The sequence below is a fragment of the Thamnophis sirtalis genome, unplaced genomic scaffold, assembly GCF_051295495.1.
Source record: "Thamnophis sirtalis isolate CommonGarterSnake01/CBP01778 unplaced genomic scaffold, rThaSir2_p1.2 scaffold_14, whole genome shotgun sequence".
In the NCBI taxonomy this organism is placed as follows: domain Eukaryota; kingdom Metazoa; phylum Chordata; class Lepidosauria; order Squamata; family Natricidae; genus Thamnophis; species Thamnophis sirtalis.
In genome coordinates this window covers 42,454,958-42,480,245 of record NW_028261394.1, presented here as the reverse complement: position 1 = coordinate 42,480,245, position 25,288 = coordinate 42,454,958, and the positions used below count along the sequence as shown (strand labels likewise).

The window sequence follows — 25,288 nt, the reverse complement described above, 5'->3', positions numbered from 1 at the left end:
ATCTATCTATCTATCTATCTATCTATCTATCTATCTATCTATCTATCATCTATCATCTATCTATCTACTGTCTGTCTATCTATCTATCTATCTATCTATCTATCTATCTATCTATCTATCTATCTATCTATCTATCTATCTACCTATCATCTATCTATCTATCATCTATCTATCTATCATCTATCATCTATCTATCTATCTATCTATCTATCTATCTATCTATCTATCTATCTATCTACCTACCTACCTACCTACCTACCTACCTACCTACCTACCTACCTACCTACCTACCTACCTATCTATCTATCATCTATCTATCATCTATCTATCTATCTATCTATCTATCTATCTATCTATCTATCTATCTATCATCTATCTATCATCTATCTATCTATCTATCTATCATCTATGATCTATCTATCTATCATCTATCTATCTATCATCTATCATCTATCTATCTATCTATCTATCTATCTATCTATCTATCTATCTATCTATCTATCTATCTATCTATCTATCTATCTATCTATCTAATCATCCTTCTGCCTCTGCCTCCTCCACCTTCATCCGTCTGTCTGTATCTCCTTTTCTCTCCCACATTCATATCTATATTTACAGTATATCCATTTCCATAGGAGGAATATCTAAGTTGCATGCATAGCTACAGCCATTTTTTCCTGGTCTTCAAGACATTTGAGTCTTCATTCCCTAAAATATCTCTACTCTCTTTCTTTTAATAGGTGCTACAAAAAGTCATTTTTCAACCTAATGAGGAGTTGGGACACTGATAAATATACAGAAATGTCTCCTTCCTTTGCAGAGCTCCTTAGTTATGCTTAACATTCGTCAAAATTAACATGCCGGGAAGATTCAGCTGAGGCATGTCCCTTTTGAAGAATGGCCCTTCTGTGAGTTTTGGGGCTATCTGCATCTGTGGTGTCCTTATCCCTGCCTTAGATCTGCTAATGGGCGGCATATAAATCCAATAAACCAAACCAAATCAAACCAAACCAATACCTGTCGTGAAATATTCCAATCTACAGCTCTCCTATAGGAAAGTAGGTTTAAGAAGGCCCTAGTATAGGAATTCAAATGAAACCTGCCCACTCAGACAACTCTCCAACCTGTGCCTGAAAATATCCTTTAAAGGGGACTATTTGTCATTGCCCTAGATCAGTGGTTTTCAACCTGTGGGTCGGGACCCCTTTGGGGGGGTCGAACGACCCTTTCACAGGGGTCGCCTAAGACCATTGGAAAACACATATTTTCCAAAAAAAAATACGGAAAACATAAAATAATTTTATGCTTGGGGATCACCACAACACGAGGAACTGTATTAAAGGGTCACGGCATTAGGAAGGTGGAGAAGGTAGATTGTGACTTTACTGTTGAACTATTATTATTTTCAAAAAGTTTGGCAACACATAAACAGACATCCTCCCATTACTCAGTTATTCCATGTTCGGTATTTCTGAACAACGAGGAACAAGTGCTTGTCTTCTTTGTCTTCTTCTGTGGAAACCTCTGTGGAACCGAGAAGTTTCCATACCCATTTGCACTGAATAGTGTAAATGGGCGTGGAACCTTCTTGGAACTGCTGAAAGAGACTGTGTTGTAAACTGTTGCTCAGTTCTTGCAAGTTTTTAAAGTTTGACATCTCAGATGAAGTTAACTTCCATGTTTGTGGATTGCACGAAGTATCTAAGAAATTTCTACATTGTCTTTCTTCATCTGGAGTGTTTGTGTGTGTGTGTGTGTGTGTGTGTGTGTGTGTCTGTCTGTCTGTCTCGGATTACATTTTCCATTATTTCCAAGCATTTTACCAGGCCAATTGAGGGCTGAAGGTCAGTTGCCATCCAAAGAATTTGAAGAAATGTGAGCAAACACAGGTCTTATTGCTGAAGGTCAGTTGCCATCCAAAGAATTTGAAGAAATGTGGGCAAACACAGGTCTTATTGTTGTTATTGGAAGTTCTAGATCATGGAGGTTGTAATTGCAGCATATACAGAAGACTCTGGCTTGGGGAAATTTGAAACTGATACTGAGAGGAATAGCGGGCCGTGGAAAAATTAAGATAGCTAAACTTTAAAATGTGACAGATGGTTTTTGAAGCATTACATGAAAATGAACATATTTCTGGACTTCACAATTGACTGTGTTAATTAATTATGGATACATTACAGACTCTAAATCTCTATCCAGTATTCTTTAATTAAATCATGTTTCACATTGTTGTTCCTTTGAATTGGACTGTTCCGAGGACTTTGCGTTGAGCTTAGTCGAACGGCCTTCTGTTGCTTCTGTAGATCTATGAGACTAAGGCACCCATCGTCCCACGAGGACTTTTAGAACTGTTAGGAGTTATAATCCCAACGTACTAGAAAGCCCCAAGTTGGGAAAAGGCTAAATTAATTGTGAAGGAAATATAAAATTTAAACACCTTGGATGGAATCCAAGATCTAATAGCATTCAAGGAGATTGCTCTTTTATTTCCTAGATGTTATCCTTAAATCCTGGTCTTTTCTTCAAACGGGTGTTGGACAGATCTTTTGCAAAATAAATGGAAAACCCACGAGAGCTGGCAATTTTGGGAATTACAGTCTCAATATCTCTTAAAATATTACAGGACCCGTAGCATTCGAACTTGAGAGGAGCCTTATGATCTTCTTACTTCCGTCAACTTTCTTGGTACCCTTTAAACGCTCTACATGGAGCTACCCTTGAAAAGCATCCAGGAATTCCAATTGGTTCATAATGCAACGGTCTGCGTGGTTTTGCACAAAATCAGGTGTGCATCTCTCTTGCAGAAGCAATTCAGCACATGTTCCCTTTAAATCCCTTCATGTTTTTGGACAAGTGATCTGAACTACCATCTCTTCCTGGTTACATCACGCAACCCACCAGGAAGGTAAAGCAGGGAATGTGGCAGGTCCTGTCTCCTAAGGCGGTCCATCTGCCGTAACCCAGAAGAAGGGCCTTCTTCCTGGTGGCTCCCTCCCTTTGGAACATCCACCTCCTAGAGATTACATGCCTCTCACTTTGACACTCGTTCTAAAGACTTGGTTTGGCCAACGGGCTTTGAGAACCCAGAGTGGGATGGGGCCCCTCAAGTGGCTTGCTTGACTAATTGGTGTGATCAGGGGGAGGGGTGGATGGGTTATTGTTTTGATGATTTGTATATTAAGTTTTTATTTTTTTGTAAACCACCAAGAGTCATTGAAAATGAGTGGGAAGCCATCAGGCAGATAGATAGGCAGGCAGGCAGGCAGGCAGGCAGGCAGGTAGGTAGGTAGATGGGGGAGAGAGAAATAGATAGATAGATAGACAGACAGACAGACATAGATACAGTAGATAGATAGATAGATAGATAGATAGATAGATAGATAGATAGATAGATAGATAGATAGATAGATGATAGAGACACAGATCTCTCTCTCTCATCTCTCTCTCTGTATATCTATCTATCTATCTATCTATCTATCTATCTATCTATCTATCTATCTATCTATCTATCTATCTATCTACTATCTATCTATCTATCTATCTATCTATCTATCTATTTATCTTACTGTATCTACCTACCTACCTACCTACCTACCTACCTACCTACCTACCTACCTACCTCTATCTATCTATCTATCTATCTATCTATCTATCTATCTATCTATCTATCTATCTATCTATCATCTACCTACCATCTATCTAATCTATCTATCTATCTATCTATCTATCTATCATCTATCTATCTATCTATCTATCTATCTATCTATCTATCTATCTATCTATCTATCTACTGTATCTATGTCTGTCTGTCTGTCTGTCTATCTATCTATCTATCTATCTATCTATCTATCTTCTATCTATCTATCTATCTATCTATCTATCTATCTATCTATCTATCTTACTTTATCTACCTACCTACCTACCTACCTATTACCTACCTACCTACCTACCTCTATCTATCTATCTATCTATCTATCTATCTATCTATCTATCTATCTATCTATCTATCTATCTATCTATCTATCTATCTATCTATCTATCTATCTATCATCTACCTACCATCTATCTAATCTAATCTATCTGTCTGTCTGTCTGTCTATCTATCTATCTATCTATCTATCTATCTATCTATCTATCTATCTATCTATCTATCTATCTATCTATCTATCTATCTATCTATCTTCTATCTATGGCAGGGGTCGGCAACCTTAAACACTCAAAGAGCCACAAAGGACCTAACTGGAATTCCCACGTTCAATTCTGGAGCCAACCGCAGGACTGGTTTCCCCACCATAAAATCTCCTCCTAGCACGGCATCCTTTTTCCTCTACCTGTCCTAAAGCCCTATCAGTTGTGGAGCTGACTGGAAAATCTGCTCCTTGCCACAGAGTCTCCTCCTGGCGCTCTGGGCTTCCCCCACCTAACTGGAAGTTCCCCTCAAAAATGTGTGCCAACTGACGAGAGGGAGCTGCAGCAGAGGGTTGAAAGAGCCACATGCAGCTCCAGAGGCTCGGCTTGCTGACCCCTGATTTATGGGCAGGCAGACAGACAGACAGATGCAAAGGTTCCTGTTAGTTACAGAAAGTGGAAGGCCTATACTGATATTGACAATATTGCAAATTGCCACGCCCACTGAAAACATCCTATTCTACGGTCTTAACCCAATTCTTTGCATCCTGGCAGTAAATTTGACTGGGGTTGGGGTGGATTGGTTTAAAAACAAACCGACCGACCAATCAATCTTGAGATAATGGAAATGATCAAAGGAAAAGTCGAGGGGAAGAATTGAATGAAACTGTGTTTCCCCTTTTGAAATCTCTCTCTGTTTTGAATAAGCAGACCTGCTAATTGGCTGTGAATAACAAATAGGCTGCATCTGCTTGCTTCTTGATGTATTCATTATCCAATCCAGGATTTTTAGGTGGGAATTCTTTTGCACCAAAAAATTGCAGCGGTTGAGGGAACAAGAAACACTTTTCTGATTTGACTTTCGGGTTGACAAGCTTTGAGAGGAGAGCTAGCATTAAACAAGGTCTCAAGTATTTCAGGAGGTTCACCAACTGTTCACCTCCTTTTCATCCACCCACCCCCTTTTAAAAGGATATTGGATGAGAACATTAGATTAATATTTTTTTGAGTGAAGAGAGATCATTCTTGAAAGCTGTTGTTTATCCGTGATTAACCACTGTAACTCAGGATGAGGCACTTAAAACACAAAGTTCTTGATTTTAGTTCCACCTTAAGCATGAAAACCAGCTGAGTGACTTGAGCCAATCACCAGGAGACTGGGAGTTCTAGTCCCACCTTAGCCATGAAAGCCAACTGGGTGACTTAGGGCCAATCAGAAGGAAACTGAGTTCAAACCCCACCTTAGCCATGAAAGCTGGCAGGGTGACTTTGGGCTGGGAGTTGTAGCCCCACCTTAGCCATGAAAGCCAGCTGGGTGACTTCAGGTCAGTCTCCAGGAGCCTGGGAGTTCTAGTCCCATCTTAGCCATGAAAGCCAATTGGGTGACTTAGGACCAATCACAAGGAAACTGAGTTCAAACCCCACCTTAGCCATGAAAGCTGGCAGGGTGACTTTGGGCTGGGAGTTGTAGCCCCACCTTAACCATGAAAGCCAGCTGGGTGACTTCAGGTCAGTCTCCAGGGGATTGGGAGTTCTAGTCCCACCTTAGCCATGAAAGCTGGCTGGGTGACTAGATGCAGTCACTTTCAACTCAACCCAACCGACCTCACCTGGGTTCTTGTTGTAGGGAAACTGGAAGAAGATGTTGTTTCGGATATGTTCACCACCTTGAGTTATTTATTTAAAAAAACAATATATTTGGATACAAATCATTTATTATTATTATTTAGGAGCAGGCTTTCTATTCCTTTCTTTTTTGGTGCAGCCCTTCTAGGACAAAGTTGGTTTTGTAAAATATTGGTATCCCTTTTTCTTGGCTCTCTCTGTGTACGTGTTTTCATCATTTCTAACGGAGCGCATTTGACCAAACGCTACATTGCTTTGTTCCCTGACGACCCTGGGAGTAAAGCATAATTTTCCGTCATATAGTCAGTCACTTTTTTAATGGGAAAAAAAAACATTTTTTTTCGCTTTTTTAAAAAAATTATTATTATTATTTTAATTTTATCAATTTCATATATACATTCACAATGATATGATCTCATAACTGTTATTGATAATATGTATTTATAACAATTTTTCCCTACTGTTGACAATATACTTGAAGATTTGCTTTTTTAACATCCTATAGATCCATCTTATCTTACAACGGTCTTCTTCTTCCCTCCCTCCCTCTTTCCCTCGTTTCTTCTCTCCTAATCCCCTTCCTTCCCTCCCTCCTTCCCCTTCCCTCCTTCTCTCCTTCCCTCCTTCCTTCCCTCCTTCCTTCCCTCCTTCCTTCCTTCCCTCCTTTCTTTTCTCCTTTTCTCCTTCCTTTCCTCCTTCCTTCCCCCCTTCCTTCTCTCCTACATTCCCTCCTTCCTTCCCTCCTTTCTTCTCTCCTTCTCTCCTTCCTTCCCTCTTTCCATCCCTCCTTCCTTCTCTCCTTCTCTCCTTCCTTCCCTCCTTCCTTCCCTCCTTGCTTCCCTCCCTCCCTCCTTCCTACCCCCCTTTCTTCTCTTTCTTCTCTCCTTCCTTCCTTCCTCCTCTCCTTTCCCTTCTCTCCTTCCCCTTCCTCCCCTTTACCCTTCCCCTCTTCTTCCCATTCCTCCCCTCTTTCCTACTCTTACATTCCCTTCCATTCTTCCTCTGCCTTTCCCTTTCTCCTATTCCTCTCCTTCCTCCGAAAAAAACTCAAACATTTTATTCTCGCCCTTCTTTCGTTTGATAGTTGAATCAGGAAAGCATCCTTCTTGCTGACATTTCTGCGGCGATGGCGTCAACATTTCCATGTTGCCTGATACATTCCTAATTGGCTGTCATCTCAGCGCCCTGTTGTCTTTGCGCCTTTTTAACCGTTAAAAATTCCTTTCAGCCCCCGAAATCAGTTTTCATAGGTGGCTGGTGATTAGCCCTCTTTAAACCTTTCCAAGTGGTTCGATATTTGCATACAAAGGTAGGAAAAAGAAAGCGATGGAATCAAACACCATTTCTGTAATCAGGTGTGTGAGCTGTGAGCTGTGACTAGCTTGGAGGTTGGATACCCATCCACATCTGCTAATTAACATGGCACACACACTCTCCTTAAAGATTGCACACTATGTAGGCGCGTGTGTGTGTAAGGGAAGCTTGAATCATAAAGGCAGGGTGAAATTTTCTTTGAATCTGCTGCCTTGGCCCTTGTTTAAGTAGATAATTGAGGCTGTATCAATTGAGCCTGGAAATGGCTCGTATAAGTTACGATGGTTGACATTTGACCACATGTCCAGACTTCATCTTTTCTATGAGGGTTGTTAAGTTATTAAATGGACATTGCAGTCATTAAGTGAACCCATTGTTAACTACGGGCAGGTTTTGCCAGAAATTGGAAGTAAATGCCAAAACTGCCATCAATTGCAGTCACATGACTACAGGGCACTGCAAATGGTCATAAATGCAGGCCAGTTGTTAAGCTCTCAAAATGAGGTCATGAAATTGTGGATACTTGGTGCTCTCTGAGCTTGGCTGTTTTCTTGCAAGCATTTCATTACCCAAACTAGTAACATTTATCTATCTACATGTCTGTCTGTCTGTCTGTCTGTCTATCTATCTATCTATCGTCTATCTACATGTCTACCTACCTACCTACTATCTATCTACATGTCTGTCTGTCTGTCTGTCTGTCTGTCTATCTATCTATCTATCTATCTATCTATCTATCTATCTATCTATCTATCTATCATTTATCTACATGTCTACCTACCTACCTACCTCTATCTATCTATCTATCTATCTATCTATCTATCTATCTATCTATCTATCTATCTATCTATCTATCTATCATCTATCTATCTATCTATCGTCTATCTACATGCCTGCCTACCTACCTACCTACCTACCTACCTATCATCTATCTACATGTCTGTCTGTCTATCTATCTATCTATCTATCTATCTATCTATCTATCTATCTATCTATCTATCTATCATCTATCTATCTATCTATCTTCCTTTCTTTCTTTTTTTCTTTCTATCTATCGTCTATCTACATGTCTACCTACCTACCTACATACCTACCTATCGTCTATCTACATGTCTGTCTGTCTGTCTGTCTGTCTGCCTGCCTGCCTGCCTACTTACCTGCCTGCCTACCTACCTACCTACCTACCTACCTACCTACCTATCTATCTATCTATCTACCTATCTACCTATCATCTATCTACATGTCTATATCTATCTATCTATCTATCTATCTATCTATCTATCTATCTATCTATCTATCTATCTATCTATCTATCTATCTGGTATGTTAATTAGCTAGTTAGATAGTTAGATAGTTTGTCAAACTTGTACAAGATAACAGGTATAAGTACAGACATGAACTTGAACAAAGGAAATGAGTACAAGTAAATGGGAAGAATAGGACAGGGAGGGAAGGCACGCTGGTGCGCTTATGCACGCCCCTTTTATGGGCCTATTAGGAAAGGGGTGAAGTCCACGGTAGACAGTTGAAGGTGGAAGCTGTGGGGGTTTAAGAATGTAACAAAGGAGTGAATGGAGCATCGAGTTTGGAGTGGTTTATCTTGAGTTTGTTTCTTACTGTTTGCCCATGTGTTATTGAGGTTGAAGCTGAAGTAGTCGTTGACAGGTAGGACATTGTAGCAGATGATTTTGTGTGTTACTCTTAGGTCAGACTGTAGGTGGCGTAGTTCCAGGTTCTCTAAGCCCAAGGTTTTGAGCCTGGTAGCATAAGGGATTCTATTGTGAGCAATAGTTATTTCCTTACAGCGGCGCAAAACTCTAGCCAAGCCTTTTTAAAACTCAGCCTCTCTTAAGGATGGAGAGTCAAGATTGATCATGTCATTAACAAAGGAATGTTCTTGCAGTCTGGTGATTAGCTTCCTTCCCATCAGTCCTACATAGTTAGGGGGACACGTACATCCTGGGACATGTACATGCACCTTCATTCGTGTTGTATCTGACGTTGGAACTTCAAAGCCATGTCCTAAGTAGCTTTTCGGAGGGATCCGTCATAATTCTGAATGGTCACTAAACACGCCATCATAAGTCAAGGACTACCTGTGCACCCTATTTGGAAAGGAAGGCCCAGCGTACAACTTTTAATTTCCACGAGGGCGGTTCTCTTCGGGTGACTGCAAAGAACGCCAAGGAAAAGCCACTGCCTTGGGTTTTTCATCAACCATATGGTCCAAACCCTCCGGGGATTAGAGCACTTCACAATATAGCAGAGAAGAATGCGTGCTTCAGCATTTTCCTATGTAAATCAATCTGAGATTACACAAACATCACAAAAAGGCTTGTCCTGGAGGGGAAGAACCCTTATGTCCTTGATGTGCTGAGTTTTTACAGGCAGGCAGTTTTTGCCCGGGATGTACGTTCCCTTGTTCCACCCAAGCAAGATCAGGAAGCCTTGGGGGAGAACTTCACTTTCTGCCAAATTAAAGCAAATTTGTGAAATCGGTAGCTGGATCTCCATATCGAGCAGAGGTGTCAAACTCAAGGCCCGTGGGCCGGACCCAGCCTGCAGGGTGCTTGCCATATTTTTTGGAGTATAAGACACACTTTTCTCCTCCTCTAAAAGAGGGTGAAAATTTGGATGTGTCTTATACACCGAATGTAGGCCAAAACCGCGAGGCACGGAGGCAGCGATGGTCTGCCTCGAACAGCTGATTGGGGGTGTTCCAGGAGGCCAATCAGCTGCTCCTGCTGAATCAGGCTGCAATAATATGCTGAAGCTGACCTGGCTTTAGCAAGCCTATTTGCAGCAAGGATGTGTCAGAATTTGCAGCAGCAATTACATTCAGAAAGCACATATGAGTAACTGATTCCGCAGGATTCAGTAACTTCTCTTTAGATATAATATAACACATTAAGTAAACAATACCAAAAGCAGGTTTTCCAAAGTGGTAGTTCAGCAGAGAAGTTTCACTTTCAGTTTTAGTTTCAGATATCAGCACAGCAGGCAGCTTTAGTACAGAACAAGCCACGCCCAGGATCCTTGCTGTCTCCTTCCTTGTTGCTCACACAGCAAATACAGTTTGTTTCTAAACAGCCCTCAACTCTCTCACACACTGACAGGACGCTAGCCAGATGAATACCATGGATGAGGGTAGGCAGAGGCAGAATGTTTCTTTTCTTATTTTCCTCCCCAAAAACTAAAGGTGCGTCTTATACTCCAGTGCGTCTTCTAGTCTGAAACATACGGTAGATCTGGCCTGCAGGGCTGCTCTGGAAACAGCGAATGACTGGCCTGCAGGGCCCCTGCCAGTGAAAATGAAGCTCGGGAAGGCCGCACATGGCCTTCCCCAGCTCCATTTTTGCTGGCTGAGGGTTGCAGGAGGCCATCGCAGCCGAAATGGAGGTCAGGAATTCATTTTCGCTGGCAAAGAACTCAGGCCATCCCAGGTGCCCCCCTGACACCAGTGATGTCAAGCTGGCCATGCCCACCCACCCCCAAGGCCAAACACAACCCTGTTGCGGCCCTCGATGAAATCGAGTTTGACGCTCCTGATACCGAGTAAATGCCACAATGTGTTTTTTCCTCTGCTTTTAGTGGAACACATTGTATGGAGCCTTTTTAAAACTCAGCCATTTTTAAGGAGGGAGAGTCAAGATTTATCATGTCATTAACAACCTTTCTTTTATTAAATCGTTACATTTAAGCAAGAGGAAGCGGCAAACAAAAAAATATATATTCGGATGCTAGTTATGGAGCCAAATTTATATTGTAGTTTTAAATCTCTTGGTGTCAATTTAGTGTATTGTCTTTAATTAAAGGTCAACGGAAATTGAACTGCAAGCCTCAGGGAGGCTTTAAACTGGCCTATGAAACTCCAAGGCTGCCCATTAGGAAGGGTCTTTTGCAGAAGGTTTTATTCGATTGCCACCGAAGCCGTTAAGTTGCAAGTTAGACATCTCATGTTACTTCCGATTTAGAACAAGGACGATCAACATTCTGGGGCTTCCTTGCCTTTTAGTTCTTCTTGGTGATTCCCCCACCCCCCCACCCCCATTCCAGCAGAGAGCATTTGTTTGGATCGGAGTATGCAAAGTTAGTCTTGTTATTAGGGATTTTGTTGGGGGTTATTGCCTTCCAATTTGATGGCATAAAGGTTGATCCAAGGATTGGGGAAAACGGAACTCGTGGTTATCTAAATCGACGTTACAGGGCTGGAAATGTGGAACGCATTGTTGGGAAGGGGTCAATGTTTTGAAACACTTTGAAAGATCCAGTGCAAATGTGATCAATCTTCCTTCTTTCCTTCCTTCCTCCCTCCCTCCCTTCTTTCCCCCTCTCTCCCTACGTCTATTAACTCTCTATCTCCTCTCTCCATCTCTCTATCTTCCTTCCATCTCTATCCCCTCCCCCTCTCTATCCCCTCCTTCTCTCCATCTCCCTTACTTTTCCTCTCCCTCCCTCCCCACTTACCTATCTCTATCCACTTTCCTTCCTTCCTTCCTTTTTTCCTTTTCCTTCTCCCTTCCTTCCTCCCTCCCTCTCTCCCTTCCTATATCTATTCACTCTCTATCTCTCTACCTTCATTCCATCTCTATCTCCTCCCTCTCTCTATCCCCTCCTTCTCTCCACTTCCCTCCCTTCTTACCTACCCCATCCACTTTCCTTCCTTCCTTTTCTCATCTTCCTTCTCCCTTTGTCTCCTCCCTCCTTCCTTCCTTCTTCACTCCTCCCTCCATCTCTTTATCTTCTACCCATCTCTATCCCTCCCTCTATCTCCTCCTTCTCTCCACCTTCCTTCTCTCCCTTCCTTCTTACTTACTTACCTACCTCTACCACTTTCCTTCCTTCCTTCCTTTTTTCCTTCTCCCTGTCTCTCCCTCTCTTCCTTCCTATATCTATTCACTCTCTATCTCTCTACCTTCATTCCATCTCTATCTCCTCCCTCTCTCTATCCCTTCCTTCTCTCCACTTCTCTCCCTTCCTACCTTCTTACCTACCCCATCAACTTTCCTTCCTTCCTTTTCTCATCTTCCTTCTCCCTTTGTCTCCTCCCTCCTTCCTTCCTTCTTCACTCCTCCCTCCATCTCTTTATCTGCTACCCATCTCTATCCCTCCCTCCCTCCCTCTATCTCCTCCTCTCCACCTTCCTTCTCTCCCTTCCTACTTACTTACTTACCTACCTACCTCTATCCACTTTCCTTCCTTCCTTCCTTTCTTTTCTCATCTTCCTTCTCCCTTTGCCTCTCCCCTTCCTTCCTTCCTTCCTTCCTTCCTTCCTTCCTTCCTTCCTTCCCTCCCTCCCTCCCTCCCTCCCTCTATTCAACTTCATCCATTTCTGTGTCTCCCTTCCTTCCATCTCTCTATCCACTTTCCTCCCTCCCTCACTCTGAACAGTGAGGGCACGGGCTTTCCTTTCCGTGGCCAGGATGGATCAAGGCAGAGGGCAAGGGAATACGTGATGCTCTTTTTCACGGGCCTCCTTCTAACCCCATGGCATCCCGCCTACCTTCTCTGCACATGGCAGGACTTGGTTGCAAATTCATCCATGAAGACTCCTTGCCACGTGGGGAGGAGTTGAGCTTCTCTGCCTCCTGTCTCTTATAGGTGCAGTTCCTGTTCCCCATGGTGAGGTCTTCCACTCTTTTCCAACCCCCATCTTACTGGAGAGGAGGATTAGCAAAAATGCTATTACAGGTAGGAAACACAGAATGTGATTCGCATGTGAAAGCAACCCTCCCACCTCTTTTTCCCCCCCTCCCACTGCCTTTCAAACTTCTCAGAGTGGTAGGCAGCATGCTTTTGAAGACTGGGCTCCCATGTTTTGAATTAAACTGTGGTTGAATTGGTTGGGATGCAGTGGCTCAGTGGCTAAGAAGCTGAGCTTGTCAATCAGAACGGTTGGCAGTTCGGCGGTTCAAATCCCTAGCGCCGCGTAATGGAGTGAGCTCCCGCTACTTGCCCCAGCTTCTGCCAACCTAGCAGTTTGAAAGCAGATAAAAATGCAAGTAGAAAAATTAGGAACCACCTTTGGTGGGAAGGTAACAGTGTAACAGGTAAACAGCCTTATGGTTGAATTAATCCTGGCTTGTTGGATAAGCCACAGTTGGCTGGATTCTCACAATGCAGAGTTAGGCATATAGTCTACCTTGGAATTTCTCTTCTTGCCTTGAGGGATCCTGGTCTGGGGACTGGGGAAGATCTGACAGTGTCAATGGGAGATGATTTAAGAAGTTTCCCAGTAATATTTCATCCTGGTGTTAAGCTAGAATTAGAAGTTGAAACAGTTATTCAACTGGAGCTTGGTATAAGTTGGCATATAAGTTTCAGTTCTGGTTTCCTTAAAGGCAGATTTGAAAAAAAAGACTTGTAAATCTTTCCCATGGCAGTTAAGTTTTTCCCATGCCAACTAAGTCTTTCCCATACCAGCTAACTCTTTCCCATGCTAGCTAAGTCTTCCATCATTCCTATTGTCCAGTGATAGGATTCAAATAAACAATCAGTTCTCTGCCCTAATGACAAGCTGGGTAGACGTGGCTCAGTGGTCATGTGACTGGGTGGGCATGACCAACTCAACGTCACTCTGGTCAATGGGCACTTCGCCTTACCTGTTACAATGTACTAAGGGTTAACTGGAAAGGCAGTTTCTGTAAGCAGGGCAATAAAGATTAAGCTAGAAACAACACCAGAATGTTTCCTTCCTGCCTTCCTTACAGGATTAGCCCTGTAAAGTGGGAAAAAACAAAATGAGATTTCTTCCAACAACCAGTTCTCCGAACTGCTTAGAAAGTTAACAACTGGTTCTCCTGAATAGGTGCGAACTGGCTGAATCCCACCACTGCTATTGCCCAACATTATGTCCCCTCAACCTGGCTTCCCAGGCTCACCTATCCACCCAGGACCTTCAAATGGTTTTGGGTTAAGATACCCCCTTGGCCTTCCGAAGATGTATTTCCCCAAAGTGGGCAAAATCAGGACAAAAAAACGGAATTGGATTGAACTGAAATGTAAGCTTAATTAAAATGAAATGAAATTACTTAACACTGAAAGAATATGATTAGAACCACCCATTTATTAATTTCCCCCCTTCGGTTATATTAAAAGTTACAAATTCAGCAGCAACTGTGGGAACAGCGCTTGGACGGCAATCTAACTGGATGGCAGCGTTTGAGAGGACTTTCTCTAGCTGAGAAAGCTAAGCAGGGGCTGGTTAGTCCCTCGCAGGGGCTGCGAGGTGGCGCAGTGGTTAAATGCAGCACTGCAGGCTACTTCAGCTGACTGCAGTTCTGCAGTTCGGCTGTTCAAATCTCACTGGCTCAGGGTTGACTCAGCCTTCCATCCTTCCGAGGTGGGTAAAATGAGGACCTGGATTATTGGGGGCAATAATGCTGACTCTGTAAAACCGCTTAGAGAGGGCTGAAAGCCCTATGAAGCGGTATATAACTGCTATTGCTATTGCTATTGCTAATTATCCCACAGGACCTTTGGGGACACATCCATGTCTCCATGGGGTTGTAGTTTGTGCACCCTCTAAACCAGGGGTGTCAAACTCAAGGCTGAGTCTGAATCCAGCCCATGGGGTGCTTTGATCTCGCCTGCGGGGCCGCCTTGGAAACAGCAAAGGACCAGCCCGTGGTGCCTCTTCCAGCAAAAACGGAGCTTGGGAGGGCCGTACGTGGCCTCGCCAAGCTCTGTTTTTGCTGGCAGAGAGATGCAGGAGGCCATCCCAGCTGAAGATGGAGATCAGGAGGGCTGCGCGCAACCCCCTCTGAACTCCGATTTTGCTGGTAGACGGATGCAGGAGGCCATCCAAGCTGAAAATGGAGCTCAGGAGGGCCGGGCACAACCCCCCTGAACTCCGTTTTTGCTGGCAGAGAGATGCAGGAGGCCATCCAAGCTGAAAACAGAGCTCAGGAGGGCCGCACGCAACCCCCCTGAACTCCATTTTTGCTGGTAGAGGGATGCAGGAGGCCGTCCCAGCTGAAGATGGAGATCAGGAGGGCCGCGCGCAACCCCCCTGAACTCCATTTTTGCTGGTAGAAGGATGCAGAAGGCCATCCCAGCTGAAAACGGAGCTCAGGAGGGCTGCGCACAACCCCCCTGAACTCCGATTTTGCTGGTAGAGGGATGCAGGAGGCCATTCCAGCTGAAAACGGAGCTCAGGGGGCTCGCGCACAACCTCCCTGAACTCCGATTTTGCTGGTAGAGGGATGCAGGAGGCCGTTCCAGCCAAAAATGTAACTCGGGACCCTGTTTTCGCTGGTAGAGCACTTAGGCCACCACAGGCACCTCCGATATGAGTGACGTCAAGCCGGCATGCCCCCCCCCTGTTACCCCTCCCCACAGTCAAACACAACCCTCATGCAACCCTCAATGAAATCAAGTTTGACACCCCTGCTCTAACCCTTTCAGAGATGGGAATTCTCTTGTTCTTTGTTAATGCAGATTGTTGCCCTTTTAATATCCCCTCCATGCTCTCCTGCCAGATTCTTCCCCAAACTTACAATGCATTTTTAAGTGCTCAGCATTGTTCAACAATCTTATCCCCTCCTTTAAAAAAAGAAAGTGAACGTTCCTCTAAATGAAGGAATCAAGATCCCGTAAAGTGTTAATACCACTTTATAATGCCTTGGTAAGGCCACACTTGGAATACTGTGTCCAGTTTTGGCCGCCACAATGTAGAAAAGATGTGGAGACTCTAGAAAGAGTGCAGAGAAGAGCAATGATTAGGGGACCGAAGGCTAAAACATATGAAGAACGGTTGCAGGAATTGGGTATGTCTAGTTTGATGAAAAGAAGGACTAGGGGAGACATGCTAGCAGTCTTCCAATATCTCAGGGGTTGCCACAAAGAAGAGGGAGTCAAGCTATTCTCCAAAGCACCTAAGGGCAGGACAAGAAGCAATGGATGGAAACTAATCAAGGAGAGAAGCAAGCTGGAACCAAGGTGGGATTTCCTGACAGTGAGAACAATTCATCAGAGGAACAATTTGCCTCCAGAAGTTGTGGAGGCTCCATAACTGGAGGTGTTAAAGAAGAGATTGGACAACAATTTGTCCGGAATGGCATAGGGTTTCCTGCCTGAGCAGGGGGTTGGGCTAGATGACCTCCCTGCTCCCTTCCAACTCAGTTATTCTCTATTCTGTATTCCCCTCCACGCCTCTCTGATTATTAATGCATTTCTTAAAAGCCGCTAATTACTCATATACCCAATAGTAAGAAATGTTTAAAATATACAGCCCAGCAGTTAAATATGTTAATAGGGAGTTATTAAAGTGAAGTGTGGATTCTTGACATGAGTCTTAATAGTTCCTTTAAATCTGTTTTGATTTATTGAGCCAAAGAGGGAGGCATTAATATCACTTGTCACTGTCTGAAACGCTTGCAGATTTTCCAGGTTTCATTTCATCGTCCACTCGGAGCTCTTAGTCCCCGATTGGTGCACTTCAGGGTGCTGGTTTCGGACTTCTGGCCAGAAATCTTAATGATGCTACAGGTAGTCCTTGACTTATAACCATTTGCTTAGTTCAAAGTTACAACGGCACTGAACCAAGTGGCTTCTTCTGACCATTTCCCACACTTACGACCATTGCAGCATCCCCGTGGTCACGGGATTTAAATTCAGATGCTGGACATCCGCCTCATATTTACGACGGTCACAGTATCTCGGGGTCAAGCGATCCCCTTTTGCGGGATGGGGTTAAGTCAGATTCACTTAACAGCCACGTCACTCATTTAACAACCACAGAGATTCACTTAAACAAACATGGCAAGAGAAGTCGTAAAGCGGGGCAATCCTCCCTTAACTAACATCTCACTTAGCAACCAAAATCCTGGGCTCATCGTTGGTTATAAGTCAAAGACCAGCTTATCTTTGTCCATTTTTTTTAATATTGAAAAAAAGTCCAGCTTTTTACGCACCTGACGATAACCCGAATCTGGGAAAAATGCTAAGCATCAACCAGCAATTCGAAGCAAATACAAATAGTCCTTGACTTATACACATTCATGTAGTGACCGTTCAGAGTTACAACGGCACTGAAAACAAGTGACTTGGAAGCGTTTTTCACACTTATAACCACTGCGGCATTCCTGTGGCCATGTGATCGACATTCTGGCAAGTGGCATCACTTTCGTTTTTAAGAGTTGCACTGTCCCAGGCAGGGCTGGGCTTCAAAAAAATTAGCAAGGGGTTCTCTGCCTGGTTTGCTGGGTGGGTGTGGCCATAATGGGTGTGGCCTTGTCAGCTTCCTGCATCACGGCGAAGGGGGGGGTATTTTGCTGTATCTAGGCTCCAGAGGGTTTCCTCGAGTCTCCGGGAGAGCTAAAACAGGTTCCGGAGGCCCCCTGGAGGCCAGAAATGTGCCTGTTTCCGGTCTCCTTGAACTTCCGGTAGGCCTGTTTTTCACCCTCCCTGAGCTTACCTGCATCCAAAACAGGCTGCATGGGGACTCCTGGGAGGGGCAGGGTGGGCGAGGCCAGCCAGGAGTGGAATTTGGGTGTTCTCTGAATTGCATGGAATCTTAGCTAGAGGTTCTCCTGAACCCCTGCAAACTCCCAGCTGCCAACCTCTGGTCCCAGGGTCATTTTGCAACCTTCCCACAATCCCAGAGGTGCTTTTTCAAAATGCAACTGGTCTTTCTTGGTGTTTCCCCCCCCCCCTTGAAAATGCTTCAAGGAAAGACGAAGGAGGTCATGGCACCTTTGGGATATCCATGACGTGGATGGTTGAAAATGTCCATCAACATCCATGGGCGAGTCAGATTCACTGAACAACCATGTCACTCGTGTAATAACTGCGGCAGTTCGCTTAACGACGGTGGCGAGAAAGATCTTGAAATGGGGGCAAAACTTACTGCTGTCTTGCTTAGCAGTGGAAACGTTGTTGTGGTCCTCAGTCAAAGACTTCAACCTTGTCCCATCTATAAATCCAAACCTCCAATGAGAGTAGGAACTTCATTCCTTTGGAACAGACTTTGGAATTTAAATATTTCATACTGGAAAAACCTCACTGGGTGCCCTTTGCTAGTAACCATACCATACAGAATAACAGGGTTGGAAGTTACCTTGTAGGTCATCTAGTCCAACCCCATGCCCAAGCAGGAGACCCTACACCATTTCTGACAAATGGCAGTCCAGTCTCTTCTTGAAAGCTTCCACTGATGAAGCTCCCACAACTTCTGAAGGCAACTTCTGTTCCATGGGTTGATTGTTTTCACTGTCAGAAAGTTCCTCATTTCCAGGTTGAATCTCTCCTTGGTCAGTTTCCATCTGTTATTCCTTGTCTGATCTTCGGGTGCTTTGGAAAATAGCTTGACCCCCTTCCTCTCTGTGGTAGCCCCTCAAATTTTGGAAGACTGCTATCATGTCTCCCCTGGTCCTTCTCTTCACTAGACTAGCCATGCCCAGTTCCTGCAACCATTCAACATATGTTTTAGCCTCAGGTCCCCTAATCATCCTGGTTTTGTTACATTGGTTGGTTCTTCTCCCTGTTGGAAAATGTCTCCTTATCTCTAGGTTGAAGTCCTAGTCATGCAGAAGAAACTTTCCCATTTTCAAAGTTTAGAGCACACAAGTTGGTTGAGTGACCTTTGGTAGCAAAACACCAGCATTCTCTGCTAGTTGACTCCCTCCTCTTCGTCCATTTCCAATTCTCTCCTTTAGATGAGATCCCAATAAAATAATTGCCTCCAGGTTCTTTGGCCCAAGAGGAGCCGAAAGCATTTGTGGAAGTTTTATTTTCTTATAAAATAAAGAGGCCTGTTGTTCTTGACCGTTTCTTTTTTTAATATTTTTTTTGTGTGCAAACGCTTGGAATTGTCGTTTTATTTTCTCTGGGGTCATGTAATCTCCAGGCATGTCCAAATGCAGGGGTGGAGATCTGCTTTTTCAGAGCTTTGTTCCTTTGGGGATAATATGTAGACAGGACGAAAGCCAAAAGAAGTTATGGAACTCCCACCCACCCACCCCCCACCTCTGGCTCTGTCTCGTTCGGTCATTTTTTTCCCCCTTCTCCTTCTTTCTTTCTTCCCTCCCTTCTCTTCCTCCTCCTCCTCCTCTTTCCCCTGAGACCGCTTCAGGAACGCTCTTGTCAGAAGTCCAGGCTGATAGTTAGCAAAACAGCATTCGAAATTAAAGTGCGAGACGAAAGGCCCTTTTGATCGAGCTTTGAAATAGGTTAACAACATTAAATCTTCCCATCGGTTGCTTACTTTTTCTAAAGAAAACATCCACCTGGTTGGAAGGGAAAAATATACCTTTGGGCACCTTTGCTGCCTTTTAAGCCTGGGAAAAGCCTGAGGGTAGAATCTTTATTTCAGCATCCTCTTCGTGCTGCAGTGTATGTCACTGTTATTCTTATTCCCTCCACCCTCCTTCCTTGAAGTCAGTAAGTTGAGCAAACAGGAAAACATGGCACTCCTTCCAATCCACAAACCCCGAATCATTCCTGGGACGATGTTTTAATGGAGTTCTTTTACAGTCTGTAATAAAAATATACTTATCCTTTGGCCATGTTGAATATCCAACACAACGCCTGCTTTTATATTTATAAATGTGAAACAATACCAAAAGAGGAAGAAATCATTCGAAAAATAATGGACTGTGCCGAAATGAGTAAATTGACATTTGAAATTAGAGAGCAAGAGGATGAACAATTTTATAAGATATGGGACTTGTTTTATCAATGGCTAAGGGAAAAAAAACAAAATTTTGGAAATGAAAAATGATACACTTATGTCTTAATTGGAAAAAGTAAATGATGATATAATTATGATGTGAAATAATTCAACAATGATATAAGGAAGTACTAATATAAGGTCTGGTGATATAATGTATAAGGTTAAGAACTTATTATAATGATATCTCGCTGCTGATAAGGCAATTCTAATAGGGGAACAAATGAAAACTGGTATATATAGGCAGCGATGCCTTGTTGAACAATGAAGGAATAAGATCTCTGTTTGAAGGTATGAAATGCAAGATTAACAATGAATAGAAGTATATTCTCTGGGGGAAAAATATACTTATCCTTTGGCCATGTTGAATATCCAACACAATGCCTGCTTTTATATTTATAAACGTTTGGGTATTTAATTGGCAGGGAGCACAGTGGCTCATTAGTTAAAGACACTGAGCTTGTCAGTTGGAAAGCTGGCCGTCCAGGTTCAGAACCTGAACACTTCGCAACAGGGCGAGCTCCCGTTCCTTGCTCCAGCTCCTGCCCATCTAGCAGTTTGAAAGCATGCAAATCAGTGGTGGGATTCACTTGCCTTCGCTACTGCTTTGCAAATGTGTGCGGGCTCACAGGCGCAGAAGGCCACCCATTACGTCGGGGGTGGGGTGGGTGGAGCCTCCAGCCGCCGCCGCTACTGGTTCACCCGAAGCTGTAAGAACCAGCAGAATACCATCACTGTTGCAAATGCAAATAGATAAATAGGTACCATCTCAGTGGGAAGGGAACAGCCTTCTGTGTGTCTTTGCTATATAGCCATGCTGGCTACGTGACCACGGAAATTGTCTTCGGACAGTGCTGGCTCTCTTGGTTAAGAAATGGAGATGAACTTCATGCCCTAGAGCCAGACAGGACTGATAGGGAAACTTTTACCTTTATTGAATTAGCACTAGCACTTAGACTTCTATGCCGTTTCGTAGTACTTTACAGCCCTCTCTAAGCAGTTTGCAGAGTCAGCCTATTGTCCCCAACAATCTAAGCCCTCATTTTACCGACTTCAGAAGGATGGAAGGCTGAGTCAAGGATTGAACTGCTGGCAGTGGGCAGAGTTAGCCTGCAATGGCTGACTCTTAAGACAGGAGACCTTATCCCATCCCGATCAAAGGGTGGTCCAGTCTATTTCTGAAAAATCTTTGTTGTTCTTCTCTGAGCCTTTTCTAGAGTCTCATCATCCTTTTCGTATTGATGTGTGACTGTGTGCTAAATGGCTTCCAGTTGTGGGATTCAGACGGTTTGCACCGGTTCAAGCAAACCAGTGGTTAAATTTCCCACCCCACCCCGCTATCAAAGTGGATCCTGGGCGCTGGGTTGCAATGGAGAAATGGGCAATGGATGGGCCAGTGTGAGGGAAGGAGAAGGCCGATTTCCCTGTTTCTTCTCCCTGCTCCTCCTGCAGTAGAGCCGAGGTGGCGCAGTGGTTAAATGCAGCACTGCAGGCTACTTCAGCTGACTGCAGTTCAGCAGTTCGGCTGTTCAAATCTCACCAGGCTCAAGGTTGATTCAGCCTTCCATCCTTCCAAGGTGGGTAAAATGAGGACCCGGATTGTTGTTGGGAGCAATATGCTGACTCTGTAAACCGCTTAGAGAGGGCTGAAGGCCCTATGAAGCGGTATATAAGTCTAACTATTGTTATTGTTATTGCTATTGCTCCCCTCGTGCCAGCCCTTCCGTTGTCCATTTCTCCATTGGCGTAATTTAATAAACCAGTTTGCCCAGGGTCCAGTTGGCTGTTGCAGGAGGACCATCCCACATGAGTGGTTGATCTGGAGGACAAGGATGGGCCATGCCTGCCACGGCAGCCAGCCTGATCCTGGACGAACCAGTTGTTAAATTATTTGAATCCCACCACTGGTGACTTCCAAGTAAAACCCATGGTTTCCACGATGGCTGCATCCTGAGTAGCTCTGAACTTCCCGGATGGAGAGGACGCCAAGAAGGTTAATTGTTTTCCTTTTGTTAGGACAGACTGCCATGTCTACTCACTTTGCTAATTGCAAGGAGAAGACCCGTAGCCAGAGTTGGCTCCCAGTAGTTGCATTCATTTCTCTCCCCCTCCCTCCATGTCTGGACCGTGCTCAGAATTCATTCATGGCTTGTTTTTCCTGCGCGAAGGAGATTTTATTTCAGTTCCTGTTTTCAATATTACTTAGCCGCTGGCTTCACTGCCAAACTGGCAAAGGCTTGAAGGTTTGACTTCCTGTACAGATGATGTAAAAGTGTCTGTGCAAAAAAAACTGTCTTCCAGCCATTGGGAGATAAAAGCCAGCACACTGGGGAATACAAAGAGAGAGGCAAATTATATTTATAATATTAAAGTTGAGTGCATTTGCGGTTTTGCCGTCCTCTAGGGTTTTTCATAAGTAGAAAAACATGAATTAGCATTTTCCATTTCCATATATTGACTGGAAACATAACCTCCTCTCAATTAAGACCTATAGCTTTTGGGATGCATGCAACAATTTAATGAAATATTTACAGCGAGATTTGCATTTTACATAGCACTACCTTTTTTGGGGGGAGGAAGAAGATTGGAAGAAAGAAAAAAGTGTTTTGTGTGCAGGAGGAGAGGGGAGGAGGACTAAATCACTTAAAATTGTCCTCTGTTGATTGTGGTCACTAGTAACTCTCTTTGGACTGATATTCCCCCTTCCTCTTTTCTTTTTTCTTTTTGCTCAGCCATGTTATTTTTCAACATCATCCTTAAAGGCCAGTATTCCTTATGGAAGGCTGCTCATTTCCCTTCTGCAACTCGTAGGGGGGGAAAAATCTATTTGCAACTCTGTGTTGGGTGGGGGGGTGAAAAACATAAGTGAAACATTTCTCTTTCTCGACCCCTCCTCTCTCTCTCTCTCCCTCTCCCTTGAATGTAAATGCGTGTTGTAAAGAACATAGCTATTTCCTGGATAATTTGCAGTTGTATATTTTATGTTAATTTCACCGAAAATATTGCACCCCTGCCAGGTTTAGTAGAGGCTCACTGTGATATGAATAATTTCTAGCAAATCATTTTTTTTTCCTCATTTAAGATTTGGCACCTTTTAAAGGTTTTAATAATAGCAACAAGGAAGAAGATTTAGAACAAGCAAAAAACGGTGGAGAGAGAGGGAGACAGAGAGAGAGAGAGAGAGGGAGAGAGGCATGTTGCGAATGAATGTAAACTAGGAAAAATAATTACATGGCAAACATTTTTCTACAGATGCCTTTTTTTTTTGCTCCTTCCTTGTAATGTAATATCTATTTACTAAACTGTTTATTTTGGGCCCTCGGTTTACCATAAAATATTTATATTTGCTTTGCTGCAATAAAAAATATTGACAAAATACCACTGAGATTTTAAGAACAATTGGTGTTTCATTTCCTAGACAGCAGAAGCAGTGAATAGACTGGGTGTGTAATGTGCCACAACCTCCCCATCACCTTGCAATATTTTAGGCAGATGAAACATTTCTATAATACCGTGTTTCCTTGAAACTAAGACGGTCTTATTTTCTTTTGACCCCCAAAATAAACACTTGGCCTTATTTTTGGGGAGGTCTTATCTTATTATTTTTGAGGTGTAGGAGGTGGCGAGTGTGGTCACCTCATGGCTGCTGCTGTGTTGCAATATTTTGGGGGAGGGCTTATTTTCAGGGAAGGCTTATTTTCAGGGGAGGGCTTATTTTAGTGCAAAAGCCCCTTTGGGCTTATTATTGAAGAACTGGCTCGCCCGTCAGGCCTGGGGATAAGAATCGCTACCCCGCCCGAATGATGAATGGATGTTGCTTACTATTTTATTATATGTTGTTGTCTTAATGTTGTATTCCCCTCTCCCTGGTTTTCTGTGAGCCGCCCTGAGTCCCCTCAGGGAAAAGGGCGGCCTACAAATGCTAATAAACCTAAACCTAAACCTATCCGGGGAGATCTTATTTTGGGGGAAACAGAGTATCATGGGCCTGTGTCTCTGCCCTGAACTGGGGGAATTTAAATTATGATATTTCTTCTTCTATTAAATCACCTTCATTTGACAAAGAATCAGGCTTGCTACAGAGCATAGTTGGGGGGGGGCTTCTATGGGGGATGGGGAAATGTTTATGTGAACCCACGTAAGTTTCCCTATTCTTTTTTTTTTAATTGAAAATTTTAGAAAAAAAAACTTTTACAAATGTTTACCTCCCCCCCTGCCCTCCCCACCCGAACCCCCCCAACCTTCCCCCCCCACAACTTCCCAGAACTAATACAGGGTATAAATCTTTAACAAAGATGTTCTAAAATAAACTTAAAGAAAGTTAATCTTTCATTTGAGCTTTAACTCTTCTTTGCTAGGCTAACTTTAAACAGATTATATCGTTCCTTGTTTCTTCAGTCATAAACTATCTGGAATTTCCTAGTCCCATATTTATTTTGAGTATAGTCAACCCATCTTCTCCACTCCAGTTTATATCTCTCGTTTGAGTGATCCTTGAGATATGCTGATATTTTAGCCATCTCTGCTAGGTTTGTTACTTTCAATGTCCATTCTTGAATAGTAGGCAAATCTTCCTTCTTCCAGTATTGCGCCACCAACAGTCTTGCTGCCGTTATTAAATGCAAAATCAAGTTAGTCTCTATAACTGTACAATCAGTAATTATACCTAACAAGAATAACTGGGGGTTAAACTTTATCCTTTTTTTAAAAGAACATTTTGCATAATCCACCATATTTTTATCCAAAATGCTTTTACCTTTTTTACAAGTCCAATGGGAGACTGTAAGTTTCCCTATTCTTTATCAGGCCATCTTCAACCCGTCAATGTGATGGTTTTTCCCTGCGTTGTTTCCTGCATTAAAATAAACGGAGGTATTTTTTAAAATTTTTTATTTTATTTTATCAATTTCATATATACATTCACAATTATATGATCTCATAACTGTTATTAATAATATGTATTTATAACAATTTTTCCCTACAGTTGACAATATACTTGAAGATTGCTTTTTTAACATCCCATAGATCCATCTTATCTTACAACGGTCCTACTTCTTCTTCCCTCCCTCCCTCTTTCCTTCCCTCGTTTCTTCTCTCCTACTCCCCTTCCTTCCCTCCCTCCTTCCCCTTCCCTCCTTCTCTCCTTCCCTCCTTCCTTCCTTCCCTCCTTTCTTTTCTCCTTCTCTCCTTCCTTTCCCCCTTCCTTTCCTCCTTCCTTCCCCCCTTCCTTCTCTCCTACATTCCCTCCTTCCTTCCCTCCTTTCTTCTCTCCTTCTCTCCTTCCTTTCCTTAAACGGAGGTATTGAGAGAAGCCAAACCATGAAGGAATCATTGGACTGTGTGTTTGTTAATGGTTTAGTTTGGCTGTCTGGACTGAAAAAATATTGATCTCTCTGATCATTTCCGATACTAAGCTAGAGGGTGGGTCATGACTTTTCCATATAGATGGGACCTGGGAGAGTTTCAACTAGCACTTTTTCCATCCAACCTGGAGGATGGGGTACTTAAGTGCATCAATGAACCTTCACCCCGGCTGCCTGGGGTTTT

The 25,288-nt window shown here is 43.3% G+C and overlaps 1 protein-coding gene across 3 annotated transcripts in view; it reads left to right on the top strand.

Moving 5' to 3' along the window:
- The window catches only part of ZNF423 (zinc finger protein 423), a 310,184-nt gene that overhangs the window by 162,566 nt on the left and 122,330 nt on the right, over positions 1-25,288 (top strand). For 2 of the 3 annotated variants that reach the window (XM_087729319.1, XM_087729317.1), the window contains exon 6: positions 12,673-12,762. The exons of the other annotated variant lie outside the window; for it this stretch is intronic. In XM_087729319.1, the coding sequence (XP_087585445.1) occupies positions 12,673-12,762 (90 nt within the window). The remainder of the gene's footprint in view (positions 1-12,672; positions 12,763-25,288) is intronic. 3 annotated transcript variants of the gene reach the window in all.